Below are 24,889 nucleotides of genomic sequence, written 5' to 3'. Positions count from 1 at the left end.
TTTAAGTTAGACTCCTATATTTGGTTCATTGATTTGCTCTCCAGTTTCCACTTACTGCAATGGGGCTTAGACACATAGCACTTATGCAGATGCCTACCACCAACACAACACTCTCAAACACCAACACAACAGGAGGAAAAGTTTTAGTAATTAATTCAGGTCTTCAGAAATTAAAGTTTGCTTTTTTGTACACAGAACATTCTATTGAAACTGTATCACAGTTTAGCCATAACTTTCAGAAAGTATCTTATTTTGTTTCAAAGCTACAAAGTGAAGCACCAGTTTATGCTGCTATTTTTTTGTAACAGAAAACCAGATGATTTTTTTCTTAATACACATGTTAAACATAATTCAGTTTTTACTAAAAAAACAAAACACAACAACAAAAAAATGACCCTTCTCAACTGGCTTTCATTTTTATTACCTTGAATAACTCATTTTGGTTGTGTTGATAGCCTTCTTTTATCATCCTCATGACATAGAGGAGATACATCAATCTTGTTTAATTTTAAATGCAGAACAGAAATGTTACTATAAATGCCTTTCAGAAGCATAACATAAGACTGGAAGGGAACCACTGAGCTCAGGAGGTGATTGTGAGCAACCATATAACAAGTGTGCTTCTCACATTTTGCCTCACTTCATTTTAAATGTCCCCTAGCCCCCATGCATTACACAATTTTGGTGTAAAACTTCATTCCACTGGTATCAGGGATCAGGAGCTTTCAGAGGAATCACACTTAATATTCCTTTTTCATTTACGATTTTTTATTTGCCTTTTGCACTAAGCAAATTCATTCTAACTTGTTTAAATAAGAATAGCAAGCTTTACATTCTAGTTTTGAGCTGTTTCAATTCTCTCAGCACACAAAAAAATCACATCTCTATACATGACAAGAGTGTTTAAAAAAATTAATTTTCTTGTAATTAAGTATTATTAATACTAGAAAGAAAGTGGGCAATAAGCACGACTTACTAATTGGTTGTCTAACCATAATTGTATAGAACATCATGCTCACTACTTAAGTTTTTTCAGGTGTGAAATGTAAACTGAAGTTTCATCAGCTAAAAATGATACAAAGTCAAATGCAGGAGAGTAGAATGCAGGTCTGGGAAAGTTCAAATGAGTGTAAAAACAGCAAAAAATCAGCACAGTTTATTATTCTGTTAATTTTAAGCCCCCTGTTGTGAATTTCCTTAACTGGTCTAAGAGGCAAACACTGTTTAGAAACTGTTCCCTCCAGAGAAACTCAATTGAATGAGCACTGGAAGAGGTGAGAAATGAGTGAAACATCAAGAGGTTTTCCTGAGAGCCTCACCTAAGCTAGACAGTGACAAGGTTTCACTTATGACTAAATGTAGCTACAAGCACAAAATAAAAGCTGACAAAGAATTTTAAAGCAGCATATTAAATTTTAGTATGGAAAGAATGTCTGCCTGCTGTTGGAAGTCAAATCAATTATTAAGCTTTAACAGACTTCAGTGAAAAGACAACCTCAAGGCATTGTATTTGTATGACCAACCAAGTGCTCTTAAGACTGCACTAACTCCTGGTTAGTGAAACAAAGGACAGAGAAAGAGAAGTTACAGACGGAAAAGGAGTTTATTACCTTCATGTTGTGGCTTTACAATATCCAGCATCTGGCACAGACAGTCTTCAAATGGCAAAGGCTCTATGGCCATGTTATCTAATTTTTGGCACTGTTCTTCATAAAAATATTCCAATTCATACATAGACAAAGCACCATCCCCATCAAGATCCATGCAGCGGAACCAGTATTCAATGCTGAAATTCAGTCATTAACAGCAAAGAGACAAACTTACTACACAATTTCAAGAATTCATGTTGTGTGTTTCAAAGACAAAACTAGACTTACAAGTACATTCCACTAATCCATGGAAAGTCATTAAACACCACTAACTGTGGTAAGAGTTGCTGGTATTTGCTATGTCATCCATTATTGCATTTGAAAACACAGTTGTTAATGGTGGGAAGGAGAAGACAATGGTTTTACATAAAAAAGATCAAGGGGGACAATGAAAAATTGAATTGTACATGAAAACTTCAGTATTTGGGGCATGTTCCTATATTGAACAAGCTAGTGACATGTCATATGATAGGTTTCTTATCAGTACCATACAGCTAATACTAGCTGCACAGCTTCCCAAAGTCACTGGCATCATGAAACAGCGGCAACGCCTTTAATATATGGCCCTGTTCATAAATAGGCCACCACAACTTATGAAACAATAGCATTGAATCAGCCTCTTAAAAGTCATTAAAATAGACTTCTACAGCTACAACAACAGGAAACACTGATAAACAAGAATGATGCAAAGAAGTAGGCCAGTTTTCCACTCAGGTTTTGATAGTTTAGCCTCTTCCATCAGAGTTGCAGTTGTTCATCAGTGGTCCCCATTTAGGGACTGGAAAAACAGAGTCAGTCTTTATTTCTGCTGAAACAAATTCATTCTTACCTAGTTGGTGTTTTCTTGTCCTCTTCAGATATCAAAAACCAGACAAAATCAGCGTAGCTAATCTTCCCATCTTTTTGTGCTTTTCTACCTCTTGAAGGCCAATTAGGAAAAAACAATTTATTTTAGAACACTTAGCTTTTACTAACCAAAATTAAGGATTGTTTTCCTTGTTGGTATTAACTATTTAACTCCTAAATGATCCAGTGTTCATAAGGTGCTTAACTGTTAACAGAAGAGCCATCTCAATTTTGGTGATCTATTATATACAAGTACATATGCTTTTTAGAATTTCTATTCAGGTAGAAGTGATAAGAACTTTAAAACTTTACAGAACTCCACTAGCTAAAAGTTTTTGAATAGAATATGAAGATAAAAATGAAATAGAAATATCCAGGAAGTAAGTGTCCATGGCAAGAACACAACTGTCTGTTTCTACCCTCATAACTGCAGCAACCAAATAAGTTGCACATAGTCAACCTGTCTAGTAAAAAGTCAGGCACTTCCTAGACATACTACATTTCAATGATGAAATTCATTTTTTGCTGTTTTATCTTCAAGATGTCTGTGAAAATATGGTATATGTTTTGTCTTGCCCAAGCAACTCAGATAAAGGAGTAAGCTCTAGACATATGCCTGCTAAGCCTTTATTTCAGCTTTTATTTCTGTTTATGAGTTGCTTTCTACCTCAGATACTGTGCTAGGAAACATTTCAAAAATTAATAAAATTCCATAAATACAAAAGAAGTCAATCCTAATGGGAGAAATGAAGAATGACTGTCAAAAATGCAAATTAACTCAGCTGGAAGCATTTTTATAAATTTATTGATGCAATAAGCATTGATTTTACAATTAGTACTTAAAAATTCTGTTCTCCTTGAACATTTTACAGGTTTGAGGGATGGAAAAAGAATAATGCTGACATTTCTGCCTTCTTCATTCCCAGTCCTGCTAAGTCATACCATATCCAGTGGCCAGTGTTCATATGGGTAAAGAGTGAAGAACTGTGCCAAAGGTTTCAAGACCACTCTAGTACTCTACTAGAGTTTAAACCATGCTACTAAATCTTGAAATTCACTCCTCCTTTGTGAGGGGGAGCCATCTTTTCCCCTTAGAATACCACACAATTTAACAAGCAGAAATTAAATTTGATTAAGATCAGCATACAAAATAAGTACCTTGTTACTGCTCCTGAGAAGATGCGCTCTATCATCCTATTTGAAATTGCTGTGAAGAAAGGTTTGAAACAGTGTCAACTCTATGCAAGTTATTTTTGCTTTGTATTGTGTTATTGAAGAGTTTACTGGAACTCTCCTCTTTTAACACAGATCAGTGAGAAAGATCAAGTGTAGTGCTCATTAATCCCTTTGAGCCCTTTTAGAGAGGATCACTTGACACAAAGTCTCCAAAAGCAAAGCTACAACCACCCAGTTTTGAATTCCAACTTAATGCAGAAATAGTAATAAAATTGTAACACAAGCAATAAAATTGGCTGATTAATAAAATTGCATTTCCCAGTTCTTTGACAAGTAAAGAATATTTTCCAGTGGCATTAAGTTTTATATGACTTTGGCAAAGAGCCAAAACAGAACTGGCACGATCATACATAATAAACATACCTTACTGATTCTAACAGGGGTCTATTTTTGACACAGTTTTGACCCATGCTTCTATTTTCAAACCATTTCAGGGATTTTAGAGACATGTCTGAACTGAGCACTACCTTTGTAAAGGATACTCAATTTATCCTTAAGAATTTGCAAAATTAAATTGCAGGTGGCACTGTACTAGCTGTGCTTTCTTTCTAAAACATACCAACTTAATAGAGCAGCCACTCAAATGAAAGCAGTTTTTCTTTCTCACTGTTCTAAAGCATAGTCAGACTTTAGCAGGTAAATTTTCAGAAGCAGAGTTGTGTTTATCCTTTCTAACATGGGATAATACTCCATAATCACTTTGTGCTTAAGTAAGCTTTCCAGTCCTGAAAGGAACACTATTGAGATGGACATGAGGCATCTAAAAGGGCTCCAACAGTTCCATACAAGCTGAAGAATACTTAAAATAGGAACAAGTGTGCAAGACCACAGAATCACAGTCATTGCATATTACAGGCAGCAAATGTAACTAGTACTGAATAGTATTAAACCAAAACACACTGCAGCTGAGTTAGCAAAACTCCAAAATAAGCCAAGTACCTGAAGGCATGTTTGCCTTTTCTATGCCTTGCCAGTTTTCTTTCCATGCCTTGTCATAAACGTAATGCTGCTTGAATAATATCAGCAAAATGGATTGTGTCCAAGATAACAACCCAAAATTGCCAAATAAAACCATTTATAATACATCAACATTTAAGTGATATTCCCTCTACTTCTTTGTCAAGATCAGAATTCAAATGCAGAATTTTCCTCAAATGTGGTATTTGTAGATGCTAAGTAGCATCACAGATGACTTATCCTGCTTTAGTTCACTGAGTCAGCAGGACTAACTACACCAACAGACTGATGAAACCAGCCTTGGCATTAAACCACTTCCTCAGCTCAAAGTTACAGGTCATTTAATACATGTAAACAAAGGTGCTTCATTTGTCATACCATAATCATTATGTCGAGCTAAATCCTTCCGATCAATATAGAGGTCATGGTCTGTATCCAGCTCCCAGAATTTGCAATAGATAACATAAAAATGTTCATATGAGAAGTACTCTGTCAGCTGGTTAATATCAGCTTCCTCTTCCAATAATGCCACATTCTATTATCAGAAGGATAAACAAAACACATGAAAGAGTTTGTAAGACATTTATTTGTTGAATGATCTGAGTTCTCATAAGCAAGTTAATATCTAATGCTGTTTCAGTGGAACACTTTTTGTTTTCAGGGAAAATGCACACGACGCAGTGTGACAGCAAAACTGAACACACATGGCAGAAAATGAATGCATTCACAGAAAAATGCATTCAGACCAACTTTTACTACACACATTTACATATATGCAGCTCTAGATACAAAAATCGCCATTTAACCATATTGTAATGTATAAGAATTAATGCAATTGGTTCTTCCTTACCTTCTGGAAAAGGAAGAAATGCTATTTATGTTACTCCCTTAAGCCTTTAGTTAATGCAGTTTTGAAACTTCCAGAAAAAAAATTTAGTTATGTACCTGCAAAAAGTTGCTTTTCCTGAGCTCATTACAAGTTATTTTCCCAGACCAAGACCTATTTACTGTATAAAATATTCTCTGTATGACCTGCAAGAAAGAGAAAATGAAAAGAAACTTTAGCAATGGTAATTAAACACCCACCCGAATATTTCTCAAAGATGTCTTAGTACAGCTACATTAGAGAGCTCTATCTTTCCCCTACTTCTATTGTTCTCATTAGTTAGAACTTCTCTTGTGTTATATTATCCACTATCCAAACCATTTCTGAACTTATATCTAAACTCATCTAGAGAAGTTTTATTTCAATGCTGCAGTACCTATATCTCACTCAGTAATGTTGGAGAATACTCATATCCTATCCAAAATATGTATACTGGCAATTTCACTACCTCAAGTCTTCCAGATCTACAGGATATAATCTAAAGAACCTATAAATGTAGCTTATTACTTCAGATTTAAAGACCAGTGTTTGCTATAAGACTGTTTTACTTCATAATTGTATTTACAAAAATGGAATTGGGACTGTTTAAGGATCAGAGTACAGCAGATGTTGCTACTTCTGAAGTCTACAAACACAACAAATCTACATCTGACAGAAATACTTCCTGCAAAGAGAATGTTTTTCCCCATTTAACTTCATTCTATTTGGAAGTTCCCTGAAAAAACCTCCTGTTAAGAGCATTAGAAGTAGTACATTAATATTTTCCAAGTGAAGAACAGAAAAAAAAAAAAAATCTGTGCAAGAAAGATGACTAGCTCTTGTGCCATGACTGATACTGGAACCAGAAACAAATGCATTCAGTTGAGTACCCAACAGATTTTTTTACACATACATGGAACTTGATCTTACAGGTCTTTTCCAAACTAATGGTTCTATGGCTATTTTGGACAATTCATGCATTCAGTATAGTTTTCTTTGGTTTCGTTTACAAACTAAAGACTTTAAATAAGATTTTAAAATATGTTTTATCTGCTACTTAACCGAGTTCAGTATTCACCTCAATTAGTTTGACTTAAGACAACTAGTCAGTCATTCATTACTAAACCAAAAAAACCCAAAATAACCCAGACAGGAAAACCTAAACCTATTATGAACTATAACTGCTCAACTGTTGATTGATTATACCTGCTAATTGGCAAGACTTGGTATTGCATGTGTACTGTTTCATTTGCAAGAGACCACTTACTATCTAAACTCCCTATCTCTTTAGGAACCCCTTTTCCACAATTAATATGTCCTCCCAACTACAGGCTAAGATTTTATCACTTCAAACTTTAACTGCAGTAAATCAATAGTTTAAACTAACCAATCATTTCTAAATTACAAATAGAAAAGCAATGTACTGATGAAGTTTTGAAAGAAAGCTTTAACTGTAGAGCAGCAAGCTTCCCAGTTCTTCAAACAAGAACAGCTGGTTCAATGACTCCAGACAAAAGAATAGATTATCCTGCTTCTGAAACATAATTAACTTAATTCTAATTGTGAGTTCAGGGAAGGCCCATTTTTGGCTTACAGTACAAAGCAATTTTTTCTAAAAAGGTTTTTGCCTTAGCTTTGCAACTTAATCCATCTGCATGTCATTATCTCATCTGTTATACATTTAACTGGTCTAAAAATAAAAACAAAATTGAATGTTTGGTAAAGACAACTGGGAACAGACTTGAACTGTTTTCTAAAGTCATCTGATGCAGAGTATAAGCAAATTGTCAAAGAATTGCCTTTACTATTCTGCAGAGTGCTTTGTCAGAAGTGAGAAGAAATGGTGCAATACAGAGACTACAATTTCATAGTTCAGGTATGCATCTGACATCCTGGCAGAATAAATGCAGTATCTAATTTGTCACAGCAAACATTTTAAACTTATTTCAGCTCTGTCTTGGCCTTATGTAACTAACCTGACCACTAGACTGACCAACAAACCTATACCATTTCTTAGCAGACAGAACAGATTGCTTCATGGCTTACACAACACGTGCTAAAAAGATGTATGTAATGTATATGCATACACACATACATGTATGTAGGTATAGATAAAAACCCAGCAGAAGAATGGCTCATTTGGTTTGAACTGGAAGTATCCTTTAGATAAAACTTCATGTAACAAGGTTAAGCTAACTGAATACAGGTATGAATTGGCTTCTTTCATTATAGGTAAAATAATCTATTACTATCATTAGTATCTTGCAGGACACAATTTTAGAAGACTGTAACAAGCTTGGTTGGTCAAAGCATGGTGGAAATAATGTCAGGGTTATGGATTTGATACCTATATGGACCATTCACTTAAGAGTTGGACTCAATCCTGCAGGTCCCTTCCAACTCAGAATATTCTGTAATTCTGTGAACAGTTACGCCATCCTAAAATATGACAAGAAAAAGGCAGAGTGCTCCTGCCATTTCTTAATCTGCCGAATGGCATTCCAAACACTGTTGGTTTTTTCATACTAGTTTACTTCTTGATTTAACACCAATCTTTTGATTAAACACCAATTTCTGTTAATAAAATACTTCTAGTACTAATTCATTCAATGTTGCTAGACTCAGACCTACTCAAATAAGCTGCTCCTCCAAAGAAAAGTAACTGGCAATGGCAGGACCTCTTCTTTCCTACTGTTCTTCAGGACAGGCAGCAAGCTTTCAAAATTTAACCAGAGCAGGCTTTCATACAACCAAGAATCCATTAAGAAACAAAACAACTTACAGGCAGAACAATTCCTTCAGTCACAACTGACAAGAAAGTTCTGTGAGCTCAGGTAATTATAACAAGAAGCAAAACTTAATGCAGCAAGACATACTTGATAGGCCAGCAAGTGTCTGTAAAGAAGGATGTAACAAACAAAACTCAAATGCTCTCAAAAAACCCCCTTCCAAAATTCTAACCTGGGTCAAAGTATAAGATGGATAAAAGATGATCAACACTACGTGTTTGTTTTTTTTTTTTTTTTGTTGGAGAACATTCATTAAGCTAGTTTTCACATGCACAAAGAAAGTGAACTGAATGTAATTTTGAAGAATTTTAATCTTTTGAGACTTCAGTGGAACCAACTTTCTAGTCTACAATTGAGAAAATTCAGTATCACTGATTTCTCCCTTGGGTATAGAAGTTCCCTTCAGTCACTTAACCCTGGAAAGACAAAAATGAAACTTCTCATGTATAAAACCTTCCTTGGGAGAAAAGTCCCTAGAAAGAAAAGTGGCAAGCAGCTCCAATATTATCATTATTTCACTTAATACTGAACATAATCATATTAATATAGATGTTTCATTCAAGGTTGCATTTAATTAATCCCAGACTAGGTCAGGATTCTAATGAATGCAGTCTACAGCCACAATCAAGAGTTTAAGATAACAGCCTGCTCTTCATTTAATGTTCATTAACTTATCTGACATTATTACTATTATCATTATCTCTTACTAGTATCAAATTCAGCAATTCCTTACAAATGTTAAGAATTATCATGCTTAAGACAGACTTTTTCCACAAGATTTCCAGTTATGTAAAAATGAAGATTGATAGCCTACTCCAACTCTACTCTTCCCAGGGGACAGAGATGCTTAGATATATTGACTAATCTTAATTTTGATTTTCTTAGTTAACAAAAAAGTAGCTTTTCCAGATACAAATGACTTACTGTTGTAATATACCGAGAATGGAATTCAGATGCTTCTTTTAAAAATGAAAGGCCTGGATGACTATTCACCACATCCTAAAAAAAAAAAAAAAAAAAAGTAACAATATCCCAAAGAGTATTCCTTAATGACCATGTAAGACAATTAGCAAAGAATAGCACACCTGCTTCCTTAACCAAACAGTTCAAATTATCTACCACAATCATTATTGATAACTTTGTTTTCACCAAACCTTCAAACAAATAACACTACAAACATTTTTAAAAATAAAATTATCTTTTAAATAAATTAGATAAACAAAAGCTTTCCTAAATTTTAGAAATATTATAGGAATATTTTCCCTGTATTTTAGATAGGCTAAGGATTTTGAACACTGCTGACTATCATAGCTTATAATTCTGTAGCTATGATTCAGTAAAGTCAATTTCAGTTTCATTCAGTTATTTCTATAGGTGGTGTTTGCTGCTCTTCCAAAGATTTACTAGATTTTGAATTCATGTCCCACTTCTCCTTTGCCCTCCAAAGGTCTATCCTGCCTTAAACAACTTGAGCTGCCTTCTGAAACATAAAAGATTCCAATACAGGTGCTATTTCTACAATTTTAAATCTCTGATTTTAAATCTCACCATTGTGTTTAAAAAAGATCTCACCTTATACAAAATGATTTACAAACTGTAAAACAAGTCACTCACTAGCATCTTAGTGGATCATGCAAAGTCAGTTGCACTGAATATTATCAATAAACTTTAATGATGACCATGAAAAAGTTTATTTAGTTCAAACAACTCAGGGCTTTGCCAGTTCATAATTTTGCTGTGTTCCTAGAAATACTTTCAGTTGCAATTTACTTGTAAAAAAGGAATGAAGTCTTCTTGCACCAAGTAGTTACATCCAGGGTTCATCAAAAGGTGAACAAACTTTGCAGCATCATCATAACAGGTCTGAAGTACTCTGAAATGTAAATATTTCCATTTAATATTCTACACAGAAAATTGCTCATGCTACCTCATGCAGGCATCCTAGAGCAAGGCTTATGAAACAGTATTTATTCAAAAGTTCATTACATACAGATGTCAAACCATACTCCAAGTGAACTTATCAAAGCAGTACTGTCTCTTAAATTTATGTTAAAGGAGGCAGGTACACCATGCAATTGATTACATGAAAGGACAATTTAAAGTCAGAATTAGAGAAAAACTCAAAATAAAAAGCACTTTGTCCAGAACTGGCATCTACAAGTAAGGGCCATCATGATTTTTATTTTTCTCATGAACTGTCAGTCATTTACCAAACATTGTAAAATCTATAAACCCCGTAAATGAAGATTTATTTTAAAGTATTAAAGTATTATTTAGTTACATTTTCCCATGTACAAGTTTGATGAAAACAACTGATTATGGGAAAGCATTTTATTCCCCTTCACAGACAGGATCACATTCAGAGCTTAAAAATCACATTTCAATGAAAAAAACCACAGTACTAAAAAAACGTTATCTACTTACTTCCGCCACATTGCAACAAATTTATGAACTGACACGTATCCTGTTCGTTCACCTCCAGCACAATAAAACAAAGGACCTTTCCAGTAAAGTGGGCATTCACAAGCCTACAATTAAAGTATGCATCAAGTCAGTTTATTGATTCCTTATCTGAGGGCTAGCTACTCTTTTATTTATAGATCCTTCAAAAATTACAAGCGTTAAGAAAGCATTAGGGAAAAGATTTTTTTAAAACACTGTTTCTGAAACCAGCTTCACCTTCTGAAATAATCCATTTAAAGCATTTGCTTTAGGCTGAAATCCAAAAGTACCATGCAAAAACACAGGGCAACTTGTAGCAATCATAGATGAGGGTAATAGACTAACACAGTGAGTCACATGTCTGTCTGTCCATATTCCAAGCAGCTGAACAGAGTCCATCTTAAGCTCCTATCAAGAGCTAGATATCTTCAAGCTAAGCTCAAGACGGCACATTTACAGACCTTCTGAACTGGAGCAAATTGACATTTGTCTGGCTCAGAGGATGGCTCAACTCATCTGCATCCTTGCATGAGCATGGCACATCCTCTGTATATTAAGTAGCAAGCCAGCCTGCCTTGAGCAGCAGTATGTTGCTTTAGGGTACTCAACAGCTACACATTCCCAACTCCAGTGTGACCACATGCACCTGAAGTCCAAGTGTTTGCAGCTGTAACAGCCAAGAGCCCAATTTGTCTAAAACTGACTCCAGCTGAGAGCAGTCAGACATGCTGCCATCCCCAAGGACCTGCAAAAAGACTGAATTCTGCAAGATGCATAAAGTCACTGGAGCATAAGTATAATTACTTCACATGCAATAGTTTAAGTAGTACTTCAAACAAATTTTAAAAATGGTTTTGATGAATATGCCCTCAGACAGTATTCTTCAGAAAGGCATCTTTCATCACTGAAGTGTAGGTGAGTAGACCCTTTCATCTTCCTTGCTGAGAGAGAAGTGTCTCTTCCCTACCTCCTCACTTCTATGTTGGAAGGAGCTGTGGAAGACAGGGATTTTATCATGCAACTTAGCAGTAAAAAAGTTTTGGTGAGGCAAACCCCAAGTCCTGCTCTTGTGAGCAGTCGCTTTTTATTTTCTAGAGTGTGGACAAAGTGACAGGAACATGGATGAGAACCAGAGACTCATTACCAAGACCATGACTTGCAGTGAGATTTCAATCATTGATTCAATAAAACAAAATGGAAATTTAACTTTATTTTAACTAGCTTATTGTCTTTAAGCTTACACAGAAGTTTAAAAGTGCTGTTTTCTAAGCTAAGTATTTTGTCACTCTGCCACAACTCTAAATTAGCTCTTCAGGAATAACTTGAGAGCTATAATCTCTAGTTACCAAACCATTCTATCTTTACCAGTGCCTTTACATCAGAAGTTCAGCAGAATGAGGGAAAAAACCCAAATAACTTGTATAAGCACCCTGAAAACAAAACATACATCAGCAATACTTCTGCCTTAAGTCTCTTGGTCAATATGGAATGGAGAACAACATACAATGCTGTTCTTTAGTATTTGGCTATTTATGCGGCAAAAAAAAGTAGTTCAAGTTTTGATTGAATGTTTTGCTTATTTTTATAAGGTCATTTGATAAACAGTTAATGCAGAAAATTCCACATAACTGTGCTACCAACAATGTAGAATACCATTAAATACTAATGTGTGGGAGATGTAAACACAGAACAAGAAAACCAAGCATAAGAACTCATCTTTCCTTTCCATAGGAGTACAGTACAAAAAGAAGATGGCCAGCAAGTTCTCACCTTTGCAACCTTACCCATGTCTTCTAACGTTGCCCTCTCATTTGGAAATTCAGAAAAAGTTTTTTCAATTTTGGCAATCACAGCATCTATATTCACTTTTTCCTTAGGACATCCTCGAGGAAAATAAAAAGTTGGAATGTTTTGACTATGTGATGGTGGCAAAGTTTCTTCCTTCTTTGTTTGAACCTAAATAGATAAATACAGATTTGACAGTCAAGTACAATGAAATCACATAGTCCTCCACAGATGACTTAAATTTCTTGGTATTTTATGCTTCAACACACCTTCAAAAAGATTTCAGATTATAAATTGAAAGAACTATTACAGAATAAGAGCACATTAAAAAAAAAAAAAAAAAAAAAAAAAAAAAAAGAGTATTTCCAAAAACAGTAGTTTAGAAAGACTTCTAGGATGTTAAATAATTAATAAGAACAACTTCTATCTTCAACATCAAGTTTCAAGACTAATACATTAGACAGCTTCTTGGAGATTTGAAATTACTCAGGTTCTATTATCTGTTTCAGAAAAAAACTTTCAACCTCTATCTTAACAGACATTATAAAATACTTTGCTTTTGAAGTACTTCTAGTTTTACAGCTTCAAGCTTTTGAAATAAATATAATAACTTTGTTACAAGCCACCAACCTATTTAATGAAGTTATGGTGCAGATTTATTTTTTACCCTAAAAAATGATAGATTTTATACAGGTATTAAAAAATGCCTGTAGAGGGATCTTTTTTTTGAGTAAAGTATATACAATTATGAAATGAGAGCTTAGAAATCTGTTTCTAAGAGAAATTTATTTAAAAGCATTTAGCTTCAATAAAGAAGAATTTACCTTGTAGTCAGTTTCCAAAAGGATGTCAAATAGGGCAGAGAAACAAGGATAACAGGCAAAGTAACACCAGAGTTAGGAGATAACTCAAACTTAGCAATCAAACCAAATTAAAGTCTTTATTCCCAATGCTACTATTCAAATGTGAAAACAGTGCTATAGGGTGACTTGTCCTAGTGATGAACATGTTCAAGATTCTGCATCTAATCTCTCATTTTTAACCAGAATTGAGGGAAAATAACACAAATATCTTCTCAAAACCCCTAACCCTTGTTTCACTCTTTATCACCTTGGTCAAAGTGCCTGTAAAGATACCCAGCTCTCCTACCTGAATTAAAGTCCTTCCTTATGTGAGTGGACTAAGTGTTTATGGACAGCAGATTTTAATTTGCAGAGTTCCAGATGCCTTTATTGGAATGCTACATATGCCAAAAAAAAAAAAAAAAAAAAAAAGTCTGAGCTAGTCTTTCCCTCCTCTTCTCTACTTTTGAGCCAGAATTCCTGTCCACAGCAGCAGAATTACCTTAACAATGCTACAAGTTTTATTTCATGGAGGTAAAAGTTCCCTTGAATCTGTGATACCAGGAGTCAATATCTGTCACTTTCTAAGAATCCTGTACTTAACAACTTTTGGTATTACTGGTTCAGCAGTCCACTTAATGAAGCAGCTTAAAATAAGAGTTGTCCAGGGTATCAAAAATCCCTTCCAATTTCAGACTTCCAGAATTTTAGCAACTATAAAGACAATGTTTTATTCTCTAGGTAACATCACCACCAGCACTACAAATAACGTCTGTAATGTGGTGAACACCATGTTAAAAGCCCAGCTCTACCCATCAGCACTTTACAAGAGCCCTTGCAGTTACCCTATTTCCCCATTTCCAAGAACTGCCTGGAGTGACGTAAGATTAGCTCAGCTGGCCAGAGCATGATGCCAATAACGCCAAGGTCATGGGTTCCATCCCCGTACAGGTTGTTCATCTAAGAACTGGATTTGATGATCCTTGTGGGTCCCTTCCAATATTCCTCAGAATCTGTGATTCTGTGACAACCACTCCCATGTGAGCTGCCCAAATAGCCACAGAACAGCAGGTGTTCAGTTCTTCAGAGGTGCCCGATGAGGAATGCCTCAGCTGAGAAAAGGGAAAGTATAAATCATGGACTACTAACATTCCCTGAATGATGCACATAAGATGAGGTAAATCAGCATTTTAAGGAAGCTTAGTACAGACAGGCAAGGCATTTTTAAAATCCACAGCTACAGAAATTTAGAGCCTCAGATTGAAAAATTTATTTTAAAAGGAAAGGGAGAAGCTGAGGGAAGACCTCACTGGAAAAGATCCTAAGAGAAAAATAAAAGCTATCATCCAGAACCATTTGTTCATTGGATACTGTATTTTTTCAGAAAACACTAATTTAAATACCTCAGTTACACAGTAAATGATTTCCACTGGTCCAGGTTAAAAGCTGTTGTTAAACATGTATGGAAATCTCAATTCAGGATCTGTAGTAAGACCTATCCAAGCACAAGTTATTTAAAAGAATTTTACGATAAGGGCTTTCTTTTTATTTATTTTTCATCTTATAGTCTGGAACATGTTCACAACCGACAAAGACTATAAGGAAGAAATTCAGCAACTGATTCAGAACTTAAGATGAACATATAGTTGAAGAAAAATTATTTTTCTAAAATGAAAATGTTATATTTAAACATCTGAATTCAGCATGTTTACTGTAAAAATATATAATATTATAATCAATAAGACAGAATATTCATTCAATTCTAAGACCAAATATAGACTACAAATCTGTCATGGCAAGACAAATTAACTCTCCCTAGACTGAAAGATGTCTATTTTTACATGCTGGTTTCTCAAAGTTGGCCAAAGAAGAAACTATTAAAAGCCTTCATTTGCATTAGCAAGTGTATGATCAAAATAATTTCTGCTAGAATTATTTGGTGCCTACATATAGGCATCTAGTGAGAATACCATCTAGGGCACGAAACAAAATGCCCTTGAACATTCCTTGTGCTATCCAACAGGCAGCTCCAAGCACAGCTCTCACTCTGCATCTGCCATGTGTATGTTCTGAGCACACTAATGCTTCTTAAATGCCACCAGTAACTTGGAATGGGACAACTGAATTGTGCTGTTAATGTCAGTCAACACAGGTATAGGAACTGTACCAAAGAGAGAAGCCTGTCATCCAAAACCATTAGCTCCAACTAATGCACTATAAAGTCGATATTACATCTTCTCCCTCTTCTCACCTTCCCAAGAAAGGCCAAAGTTTCTTCTCTCAGTCTGAATTCCAATAACCAAAAGGCACCTTGTACAACTGAGGCTGCTTTGCTGTATGTGCTCTAATGAAGGAAAATGTCATGCTAAAAGGGCTCTAAAAACTTCACTATTTTCTGTTCAGGTGTTAGTTACTTCTGTAGAGGCCCACATTGCATAGCTGATGAAGAAGTCACTTCTGTTATTTCAGGGCAATCAAAATGCACTATTTGTATGAGATTGGGCTGTTATAAAATTAATTATAATTTTAACTGGGGATTTCCTTCATTAACAAGAATTGCCAGAAGTCTGCTAACATCAAATCTTTGACTGGAAAATCTGCAGAACCAGTTCATTAATCTTTTTGCACAACTACTCCATTTCAGTGGTCAATTTAACATTTAGAAATGATTTACATTTTTGTGTGGTTTTGAGATAAAACCTTTATAACATGTACCAGTAAGCTAGACCCAAAAAAAGAGACTCATTTGGTCAGTGGAAAATTTTCCCTGCAACTTGCTGAGAAAGAGTACCAACAAAAGCATGCTTGGAATTAAGGAAAATAGCTGTATAAGCTTGTAAATAACTCAAACAGATGTGTGCTGCACTGTCAGCACTGAAGGGAGCATTAAGCTTTGCAATAAGTATATAAGAAGTCCAGGATCTGTAAGTGTATTGCAAAGTTGCCACTGCAGTTTAGGTTTTATGTAACAGATGGGAGGTGAGAATTCCTTGAAAACTTCTTGTTTGCAGAAATGTAAATAAACTTCTGTAAGATTTGTCTATAGGAGAGTTCAAGAAAACCTTTAATACACTAAGTTTTCATTCCTGACATACAGAATTGTATGACTGTCCACAGCTACCCAACACTTACTTGCCTTGATTTTTACAGCAGAGGAATGGCAGTTTTTATCCCATTGAGGTCACTGTTCAAAGGGCAAAACTTCTAATATTATTTTGCAACTTTCCCGATTCTTTTCCAACCACTCTTTCAGCAGTTGTTTACAGTAATGGTATAAAATCAATATTATAGTTACAATACAGTAATATATTGTATATACCAGAGAATATGGATATGCTGTAGTCCAAAGAGTAATTAATTCTTCAAGCTAGACAGTCTTCTTACATCTACCACCTGATGAGTTGCATTCAGCAGTTAACTTTGTTATAAACAAAAAATAAATGCAGTGGGAATTTTAAAGGGGTAAGCTTTTCCTTTTCTCTTAACTGTAAGAGCTGATGCTATGATACAATCATTCAGCTACAGGATATACTTCTGAAATAACAAGGAAGGGAGGACTTGTTCCCAGATATTTTAATAATGTATGCTCAGTAATGTCTAGATATAACATTTGCATGTAGCAACTGCCAAGTATAAATACTGAGCCCCATGAAGGAGTTGACTATGTGGATTCAAATGCAAGTGAGTAAAACCTCACTCTTAAAGGACTTGCTGGAAAAGGAAGCAAGGTAAATACATTAGTGAATGTAATACTCTTTTAGACATCTTTGAGATTAAGACATGAACTTGGACTGGACCTGACATCTAGTTCCAACCCTCCTGCTGTGAGCAGGGATGCCACCCACTAGATCAGGTTGCTCAGGGCCCCATTCAGCCTGGTGTTGAACACTTCAGGGATGGGGGGTCCACAACTTCTCTGGGTTGCCTGTGCCAATGCCTCACCACGGTCATAGTAAATAATTTTTCCTCTCCTCTTTTAGTTTAAAATCATTTCCCCTTGTCCTATCACTATCTGGATTGAACTGATTGGTATTTAGATTGTTTTGACAGGACTACAGAACAAGATAACTTCATTCAGAAATGCTGATGATACCAACATTTATTCTACCTGTTTCTCTGAAAAAAGCCCAATGCTAAACATTTAAAAGTATTTACAGAGTTTGCAGTCAGCTCTTGCGGTAGTATTTGACAGGAATTTCCATGATAACATCCATACTAGAGAAAAGTCAGAATGTATACAACAGAGTCAAAAAAGGACCCCAAAATTCTACTTCACATTTAAACCCAACTTCACCATTAGGATTTCACCAAGTGATGCAACACAATCTCCCCCACTAAAAAAAAGGCATTAAATACTGAAAATACTATAAGGACATTGTTGCCTATCAAATAGATAGAAGTCTGGTTCAATTCCTTAGTAGTTTTTAACTAGGCATTTAAAAGAAAAAACTTCTGCTGCAATATTGTTTACAATGTGCAATACATAAGCTAATCTAGTTCTTCAACAGACTAAGTCTTCTATATTCTACTTTATGCTAAACTTACCTGGATGAACCAAAGTGCATAAGAAGCTAAGAGAATTTTCTGCAGAGAGATGCTATTCAGCCTTTTAAATCCTAACATCCCTGCAACCACCCACGTATAAAGCTTATCAACCACTTAACAATGAAAACAGACAACTGCATGAAGTTCCCTGACACACAACAGAAAATGAAAGCCAACATGGAGATTCAAAGGATAACATTTTTTGTATCTTTCCTTTATTAAATGCATCGAGTTCTTAATACAAGGTGTGTTACAGCTGATCAGTTAAAACAGTAACTGTAAATGTAACAAAATGTTATCAGTAACACAAGGCTCACAAGGAATACCTGACCAGCCTCCCCATCCCTCTGCCCTTTTATTGCTGTCAATCTAAGTCTGACCAATAAAATCACAGAAATGTTTCTTTTTTAACTTACTATCTAACTGACTGCAAAGTGAAAGTCAATGTTTCCCTTTAGATAAACAATTGACGTTATCAGTAGTTTTATGGTATTTAAATCTCAAACATCACATAAAACACTTGCACTACTATTATTTAGAAAAGAGTTTTCTCATTTGGAAGACAGACAACAGTTTTGAAAACCCTGTTCTAACATGACAAATAGTTTAACATGCTGAAGTGCCTTCAAAAATCTGTTTCAGGATGAATTAAGGTTACTACCAGAACTTTGCTCAGAAGCCCAGAGAAACATGTCCTCCGTAACATAAGCTCTCTTGACCTCATGGTAGACATTTGCAGTTATTTAAGTTGAAGTGTGATGCTTTTTTATTGCTTTCTGTGTCATCCTTATTAGCATCTTTCCAGCCAAACTAGTAAGATTTTTTACTGCAAGAGTTCACTGATTTTACTACTTCCTGTTCATATTGATGTGCTAAACAGTATTTTCCTCTTTGATAGATGATCCTTGGACAACTTAAAACCTAGAAAATTCCTGAGTCCTTCCCCTCGCCAAGTTCTATTACTCTAAAATGAAATAATTGCACTGAAAATCAGTTTGAAAACAGTAAGTTTATCTGAAATCTTAATAATGTAAGTTTTACAGCATGGCATAAGGTAAGCTACACCACAGCACACCTGCATCTTCCCCTTCCCCCATGTCCACATAGAATTTACTTGCTTCACTAGTGACAGTGAAGCAATATGGTGAATTGCCTCAGGTCACCAAGACAGCTAGAGAGCAAAATGAAAACCCTCTATTTGTCTCCATCCAATATCACACAGTTGGTGCCACTTAGAAGCAACACAGTTCTGCTGCTAACATAAGATTAGGGAGTACTGCAGCAGTATAATTTAAAATCAGATTACATTAGGCTTAAAACCATGCTAAGATTGTGATTAATTTTGCATAGCTTAGTCAGAAATATAAAACATAGATCAAACCCTGAGAGAGACCTACAGAGAATGAACCCATGCTAAACCAGTCATTAGGGTATATATGTAAAAGTCTTTCCTCTGGCAACAATCATTTTAGTCCCAGTTGTTTCCTTCTGTCCTGGACTTCAGCTTGCTATCCTTCAGTCACTGTCTGGCAGCTGTTTTTAGATGTGCTATAGAGACTAATTTTATCATACATGCTCCTCTTTCCTTCCACAGTAAGAGATAAACATCCATTAGTTTTAACCCTGCTGCAGTTTTACACTAGCTTACTTTTGCTGTTAGCCTTAACTCTGAAAATTTCATTAATCTAGTTTGGTCTGTAGTCAATATTTGTGCTACATAAGGGGAGGGAAATGGAAAAATTAATAACTTTCCCATAAGTTTCTAGCAATATACCATTAGAAGAAAAAAGGTACTTCAACTTACACTGTTTCCAATTTTATACATGTGACCTGAATTAATGCATGAGAGCAAGGTTCAGCAACTCTCCCAATGTAGTCTATGTTCCAGTCAGCAATCCTGTGTTCAAATTCTGACCAGAAAAATATGGTGGGAGTCTCCTTCCTGCATACCACGTTGTGCACTCATCTCAGTTTTAAATAAATGGACTATCACTCTCATCTCATTTATGCATATTCTTGGCCACTTTACTCTCAAGTCTATTTCTGTAAAAAAGAATATGGTAATCTGGTTTTGTGTTCAATGCAAATGTTAATCCTCAATGCTACATCACCTTTACTCTAGAGATGAAGCTGTACACTGCTCTGTCCCATTTTGGGATCACTGACATGTTACAGCATGTAGCAATTCCATAAGCAAATCAAAAGAGATTCAGTCAGGAGTAACATAAGGAAAGTAACAGTAAAACAGAAGTCTAAAGACACTAACTTCTGATTCTGAGGTAAACAAAATAAAATGGGGTTTTTAAAGCCGTTTGCTATATTAAGCTAATTTCTCCCCTTATTTTAAGTCTTAATACAGCAGAGTAAGTAGTAGTACTCTTAATTTTGTGATAGCCTGGGAAAGAAGCACTCCATGCAGTTTGAATGAAGTTGTTGGGCTAAGGGCCACCACTGCATACTCTCGAAAGTCTGACTATAAGAATTAAGAATTACTGTACAACTATCATTGACACTTTTCCCCTTTAATTTAACCAAGCCAAACTGAAACAGTCAAAACTGCCTTCAAGAAATAGCCAGTGAAGTGTCAGCACTGCAGCAGAGCATGCTAAACTTTGGACCATCTACACAAACCTATCTGGGAAAGCATGTTAGTTCTAATGTAGGAGGAGAGAGTAGGCAGTGGCATCCAGCAAAAGCTTCCACCTGAAACTATGAAATGCATTCTATACATACCATCTTGGGTATTGAATTTAAAACCACATTCAACTAAAAACATTTGTGAATGGCCACCATAGGCAAGTCATATCACATACACACAAACAAAAGTAGCACCGGGAAACTTTCAAATGGTCAAAATTCACTTGTTAGCGAAGGCTGAGGTTAACTGGCATTTTTCTGCATGATACCTAACCATTACAGCACACACTTACCAATCTCCTCCCTTTCAGTAATATATATGCTGTGCTAACAGGTGTCTCACTCAAGTTCTTCTACAACTCAAATTTTGAAAATACTGGGATTCTCCCAATTTGCAGCTTGGTAGAGCTGACACAGCTAAATCATGCAGTCCTGCTGGGAACTGGAAGATGCTACTACAAAAGCATTATTGCTGTAGAAACACCTTGAAATATGGCTGAACACTTTTTTCTTTGTACAGTTACATAAAGCTTCAATATCAAAAGTATGCAGTATGAAGAGCTTATTGATTTATTCAGAAAACACTTGGGTGAGGGCAAAATGGAAGATGTAGTTACCAGTGCCCCCCAAAGCCACGAACACAAGACCTTTCCATATTACATCCATGTCCACTGGTGACTTGCTTTATTTGCTGACAAAACTTCAACCAAAGGCTTCTAGAGTGAGGCTTCCTCTGAGAATTTGCCACCACTGTGGGTGATGACATTTTTCATCCAGTGAAGACCAAAGATCTTTCACATGCCTTACTAATTTAAAAATGGAAAATGGTGCACAGTATAAAATGGAAAAACCCCAAGATTTTCCAGAAAAATCTACCCCACAAAACACAATTTTTTTTACATTTCATGGTAAGACAGAAGTAGTGGAAAAATATCAGTCATTGCTAGTATGACTACTAGTGCCTGTAAGTAGCTATCAAACAGGCTATAGTTAATGAATCATGCCAAATTAAGTATTCTAGTCACTAATATATGTTGTTTGTCATATAGCTGCAGCTTCCTCAGAAGACATTCTGTTCACAGGTTAAAACAGTTCTGCTATTCTTTCCCAGTGTATTCTGTTCCCCAACTGTTTCCAGGGCACAAGCTGGTAAGTTCCTCCTAGGACATGATTATTTTGATTGTACACAGCCAAGGGACTGACAGGTACACCTGAGGCAATTCTAACATTTTTCTACAGAAAACAGCCCTTGTCAAGACAGGCCATCAGTTCAACATCAAAAGTAACATATACAGCTAAGACAGACATCCACTTAAACTCTGCGATAGCTTTTTATCCTTACATGTTTACAACAAAGCAAGTTTCAATCACTAGATGCAATTGACTCCAAGAAGAATCCTCTCAAAGAAGAAATGTCACCAAGTTCAGCCTTGCTATGGAGCTGCAAAGTCAACAACTGGAGCAAGTATTCTGTCAACTGCTTGTCTGCTGATGCCCTGAAAAATTCTAATTTGGACAATTGTGAAAACAATCTCATATCCTTCTTGCCCTGTAGAAGTTGAAGGACATTTTATATGAAGATGTGCTGGACTGTTTCAGGCTTTCTAGCATTACCACCAGCAGTCATACAACATCTACTATTAGTAGTGTTAGTTAAAATGGAAAAAAAGAATAGTGAATCTTTTATTTCAAGGGAAAAGTAAGTATTTCTGAACTCTTCATTGTATGAATTGCTGCATCACAACACTTAGCTGCAGAGGGAACTGACATCTAGACTCCTAAATCATGCATGCAAAATAAACTGTAACAAACTTTCACCATATTGGCTTTTCTATAGAAAGAGTACACATTTCCTGTAATAATAATTTTAAAAATAGATTTTTCACCAGACATGAACAGATAAAGAAGCTGCTATCACAGGCAGCCAATGCATTTTATGTTTGAACCAGGAGTCTCCATTACAAAAGTGGTAAAAATCTACCAGCTTGTTTACAGTTCCTTTTTAAGAGACTAGAGCTTAAAACCTGGCAATCCGCTAGCAGTGAGCCATTTCTGGAAAACCTCATCTCAACTAGTAAGTCTCAGTGCGCAGCCTATATGTTTTCATTCTGTTTTAAATGTTGGCATCTGCTCTGGAAAACTGGCATTGTATCAGCAAGCTTGCATCATGCGTACCTATTAGCTACAGTCAGAATGAGATTTGTATTCCATCTCCGGCCCTCTCAGCAAATACTTGTGTTCTTTAATAAGGCATTTGTTGCCTGATGTAGAAGTATTATGTAGAAATGAATATTGGGTCCGCTCCCTGTGGTGTTAAAAGGTCTACAAATTATGTTAAATTAGAAAACTGATGGTAACAGCCAAGCTGTAGTGCCTGAAGCCCCTCTAATTGTTAAACAACCTTCTTCTGAGACTATAGCTGTAAACCCAGCAGCCTCAATTAAATTTCTTAAAAGTAGCTTTGTCTCAGAAATGAGACTGTCATCTTCATGACTTAAAGAATCACTGTGTGCACTACATCAGGAATATACAGCAGCCCAGCACACATTAGTACCTATGGACTCTGTGTTCACTGCTGTCTTGAACATGTCACAAGCATTTATGAAGCATTTTTGTAACAAAGGAATGTAAAAATGATCAAGAGGCACTAAAGTCTAAAGTTACTTCACTCAGAATGCAAACCAATCTCGTGAGGCACTGCAGAAGCTGAAGAAATAGTTCTCATACAGCTGACATAAATAGCATGTGTAAGCAGCATTTAGTATCATTAACAGGTGGTCATGAAACAAGTAGTTCTCCATTTTTACACTGAGTTGTGATGCATACAACTACACCAAGGAATCACCCAGTAGGCACAGCAGATAAAGGTATAATTCATTAAAAGTAGCAAAAAATATGTCAGCACATATGTCACTAACAATGAGAAAATGAATTAAAAACTTAGGCTAGATTTTTAATTTCAGCTCCTTTTCAAAAATCATTACATTCAGCATGAATTTATTTGACTTTTTAAAAAGTTTAGGTTTAAAGTTAGAACTCCACAGTTTTGTAAGGTGATGTGGCCTCTAAGTAGTCCATTTTCCTAGTTTAGCTAACACTGAGTTACAAATGTACAAGCATGTCAATGTACACACATCCATTTTATTCTAATTTTGTTTCAAACTTCAGGGCTATTTTCCTCATATAACATGTATAAGGATGCTGCATATATTCCAATTCTGACAGGTAGGCATGTCATTAGATTTTGGCTAAAACAAACTATTCAGCCTTTCAAGTTCACATATTTAAGTTGCCAGTACATTTCACAAGGTGACAGTTTCTTCTCCCTCCAAAGTTTCAGATAAATTGACAAGCAAGGAGGACACAGTGACTCTTCAAGTGCTGCACTGCCATTTCAATATATCCCACAGGTGTTAAGTACTTAAAAAAGATCTTGGTCTTAGAATCAACGTCAAGATAAGATGGACTAAAGTTGCACTTCATTTCATGCAGAGAAACCTACTAAGAAATTTAGCTCCCCGAGGCAATAGAGAACATTTCAACAGTCATGTATTGTTTTATCTTCCTTTTGAGAAATAGATCTTTCCATAAAGCCCTACTTTGCTCAGGGTTTTTCAATTTTCATCAATAAATGAAAACTGAGGAACTGTCTATTGTGCCACTTTCCAGAACAGCCCACCTCACTACTGGTGGTCTGCTTAAAGATTCTCAAGAAACTTGATGTGCTATGCTCTAGTGACCACCCCTTCTAAACCACAGGGGGTTACCTACACAGATTATTTACTTACATAGCCCTAAATAAAAAGCCACTGCCTTAGAATTCTTGGAACCTGTGGAAGACCCAGTCATTCCAACCTGCCTCAGAGCAGATTCTGAGCCATGTTATTTCACCATCCACCACCATTACTAATTTTTTATTTTAAGATGCTAGCTTTAATAGCACAAACCTCTTACAAAATTACAACATTGTAGTAGAAATACGGAAGAACAGACTGGCTTCCATTTCTGCTTGACTTTGGCATTCTAATTTTACATCATATTCATGAACTGTTGTGTCTGAAAGCTTATACAGTGGAACAGGAGGTTGTAAATTAAAAAAGCAACAAAGCTTAGCAACTGAAGTGATAAAGTTTTGTTTCAAGTTATTCTACAAAATCTCTAAGCAGTCTGTAATTTTAGCATGAAATTTCTTCAATCCATTATTTCATCGATTATGTAGCTAATAAATAGTTATTCTTTGAAATACACCTAACCAATGAGGATAAGTTGGAATTAACATTGACATAAAATGGCAGG

General features: G+C 35.6%; 1 protein-coding gene across 2 annotated transcripts in view; it reads right to left on the bottom strand.

Annotated features, from left to right (window-relative positions):
• PPP2R3B (protein phosphatase 2 regulatory subunit B''beta) overlaps nt 1–24,889 on the bottom strand; it is a 44,662-nt gene that overhangs the window by 3,924 nt on the left and 15,849 nt on the right. For both annotated transcript variants that reach the window (XM_066313547.1, XM_066313548.1), the window contains exons 2-10: nt 12,555–12,740; nt 10,767–10,870; nt 10,113–10,215; nt 9,267–9,341; nt 5,634–5,720; nt 5,067–5,223; nt 3,654–3,702; nt 2,479–2,568; nt 1,611–1,786 (exon numbers count right to left, since the gene is read on the bottom strand). In XM_066313547.1, coding sequence (XP_066169644.1) covers nt 1,611–1,786; nt 2,479–2,568; nt 3,654–3,702; nt 5,067–5,223; nt 5,634–5,720; nt 9,267–9,341; nt 10,113–10,215; nt 10,767–10,870; nt 12,555–12,740 — 1,027 coding nt within the window. The remainder of the gene's footprint in view (nt 1–1,610; nt 1,787–2,478; nt 2,569–3,653; nt 3,703–5,066; nt 5,224–5,633; nt 5,721–9,266; nt 9,342–10,112; nt 10,216–10,766; nt 10,871–12,554; nt 12,741–24,889) is intronic.

This window comes from Sylvia atricapilla, chromosome 2, assembly GCF_009819655.1.
Source record: "Sylvia atricapilla isolate bSylAtr1 chromosome 2, bSylAtr1.pri, whole genome shotgun sequence".
In the NCBI taxonomy this organism is placed as follows: Eukaryota; Metazoa; Chordata; class Aves; order Passeriformes; family Sylviidae; genus Sylvia; species Sylvia atricapilla.
Note: the sequence above shows the minus strand (reverse complement) of the source record. Positions and strands in the feature narration are given on the sequence as shown.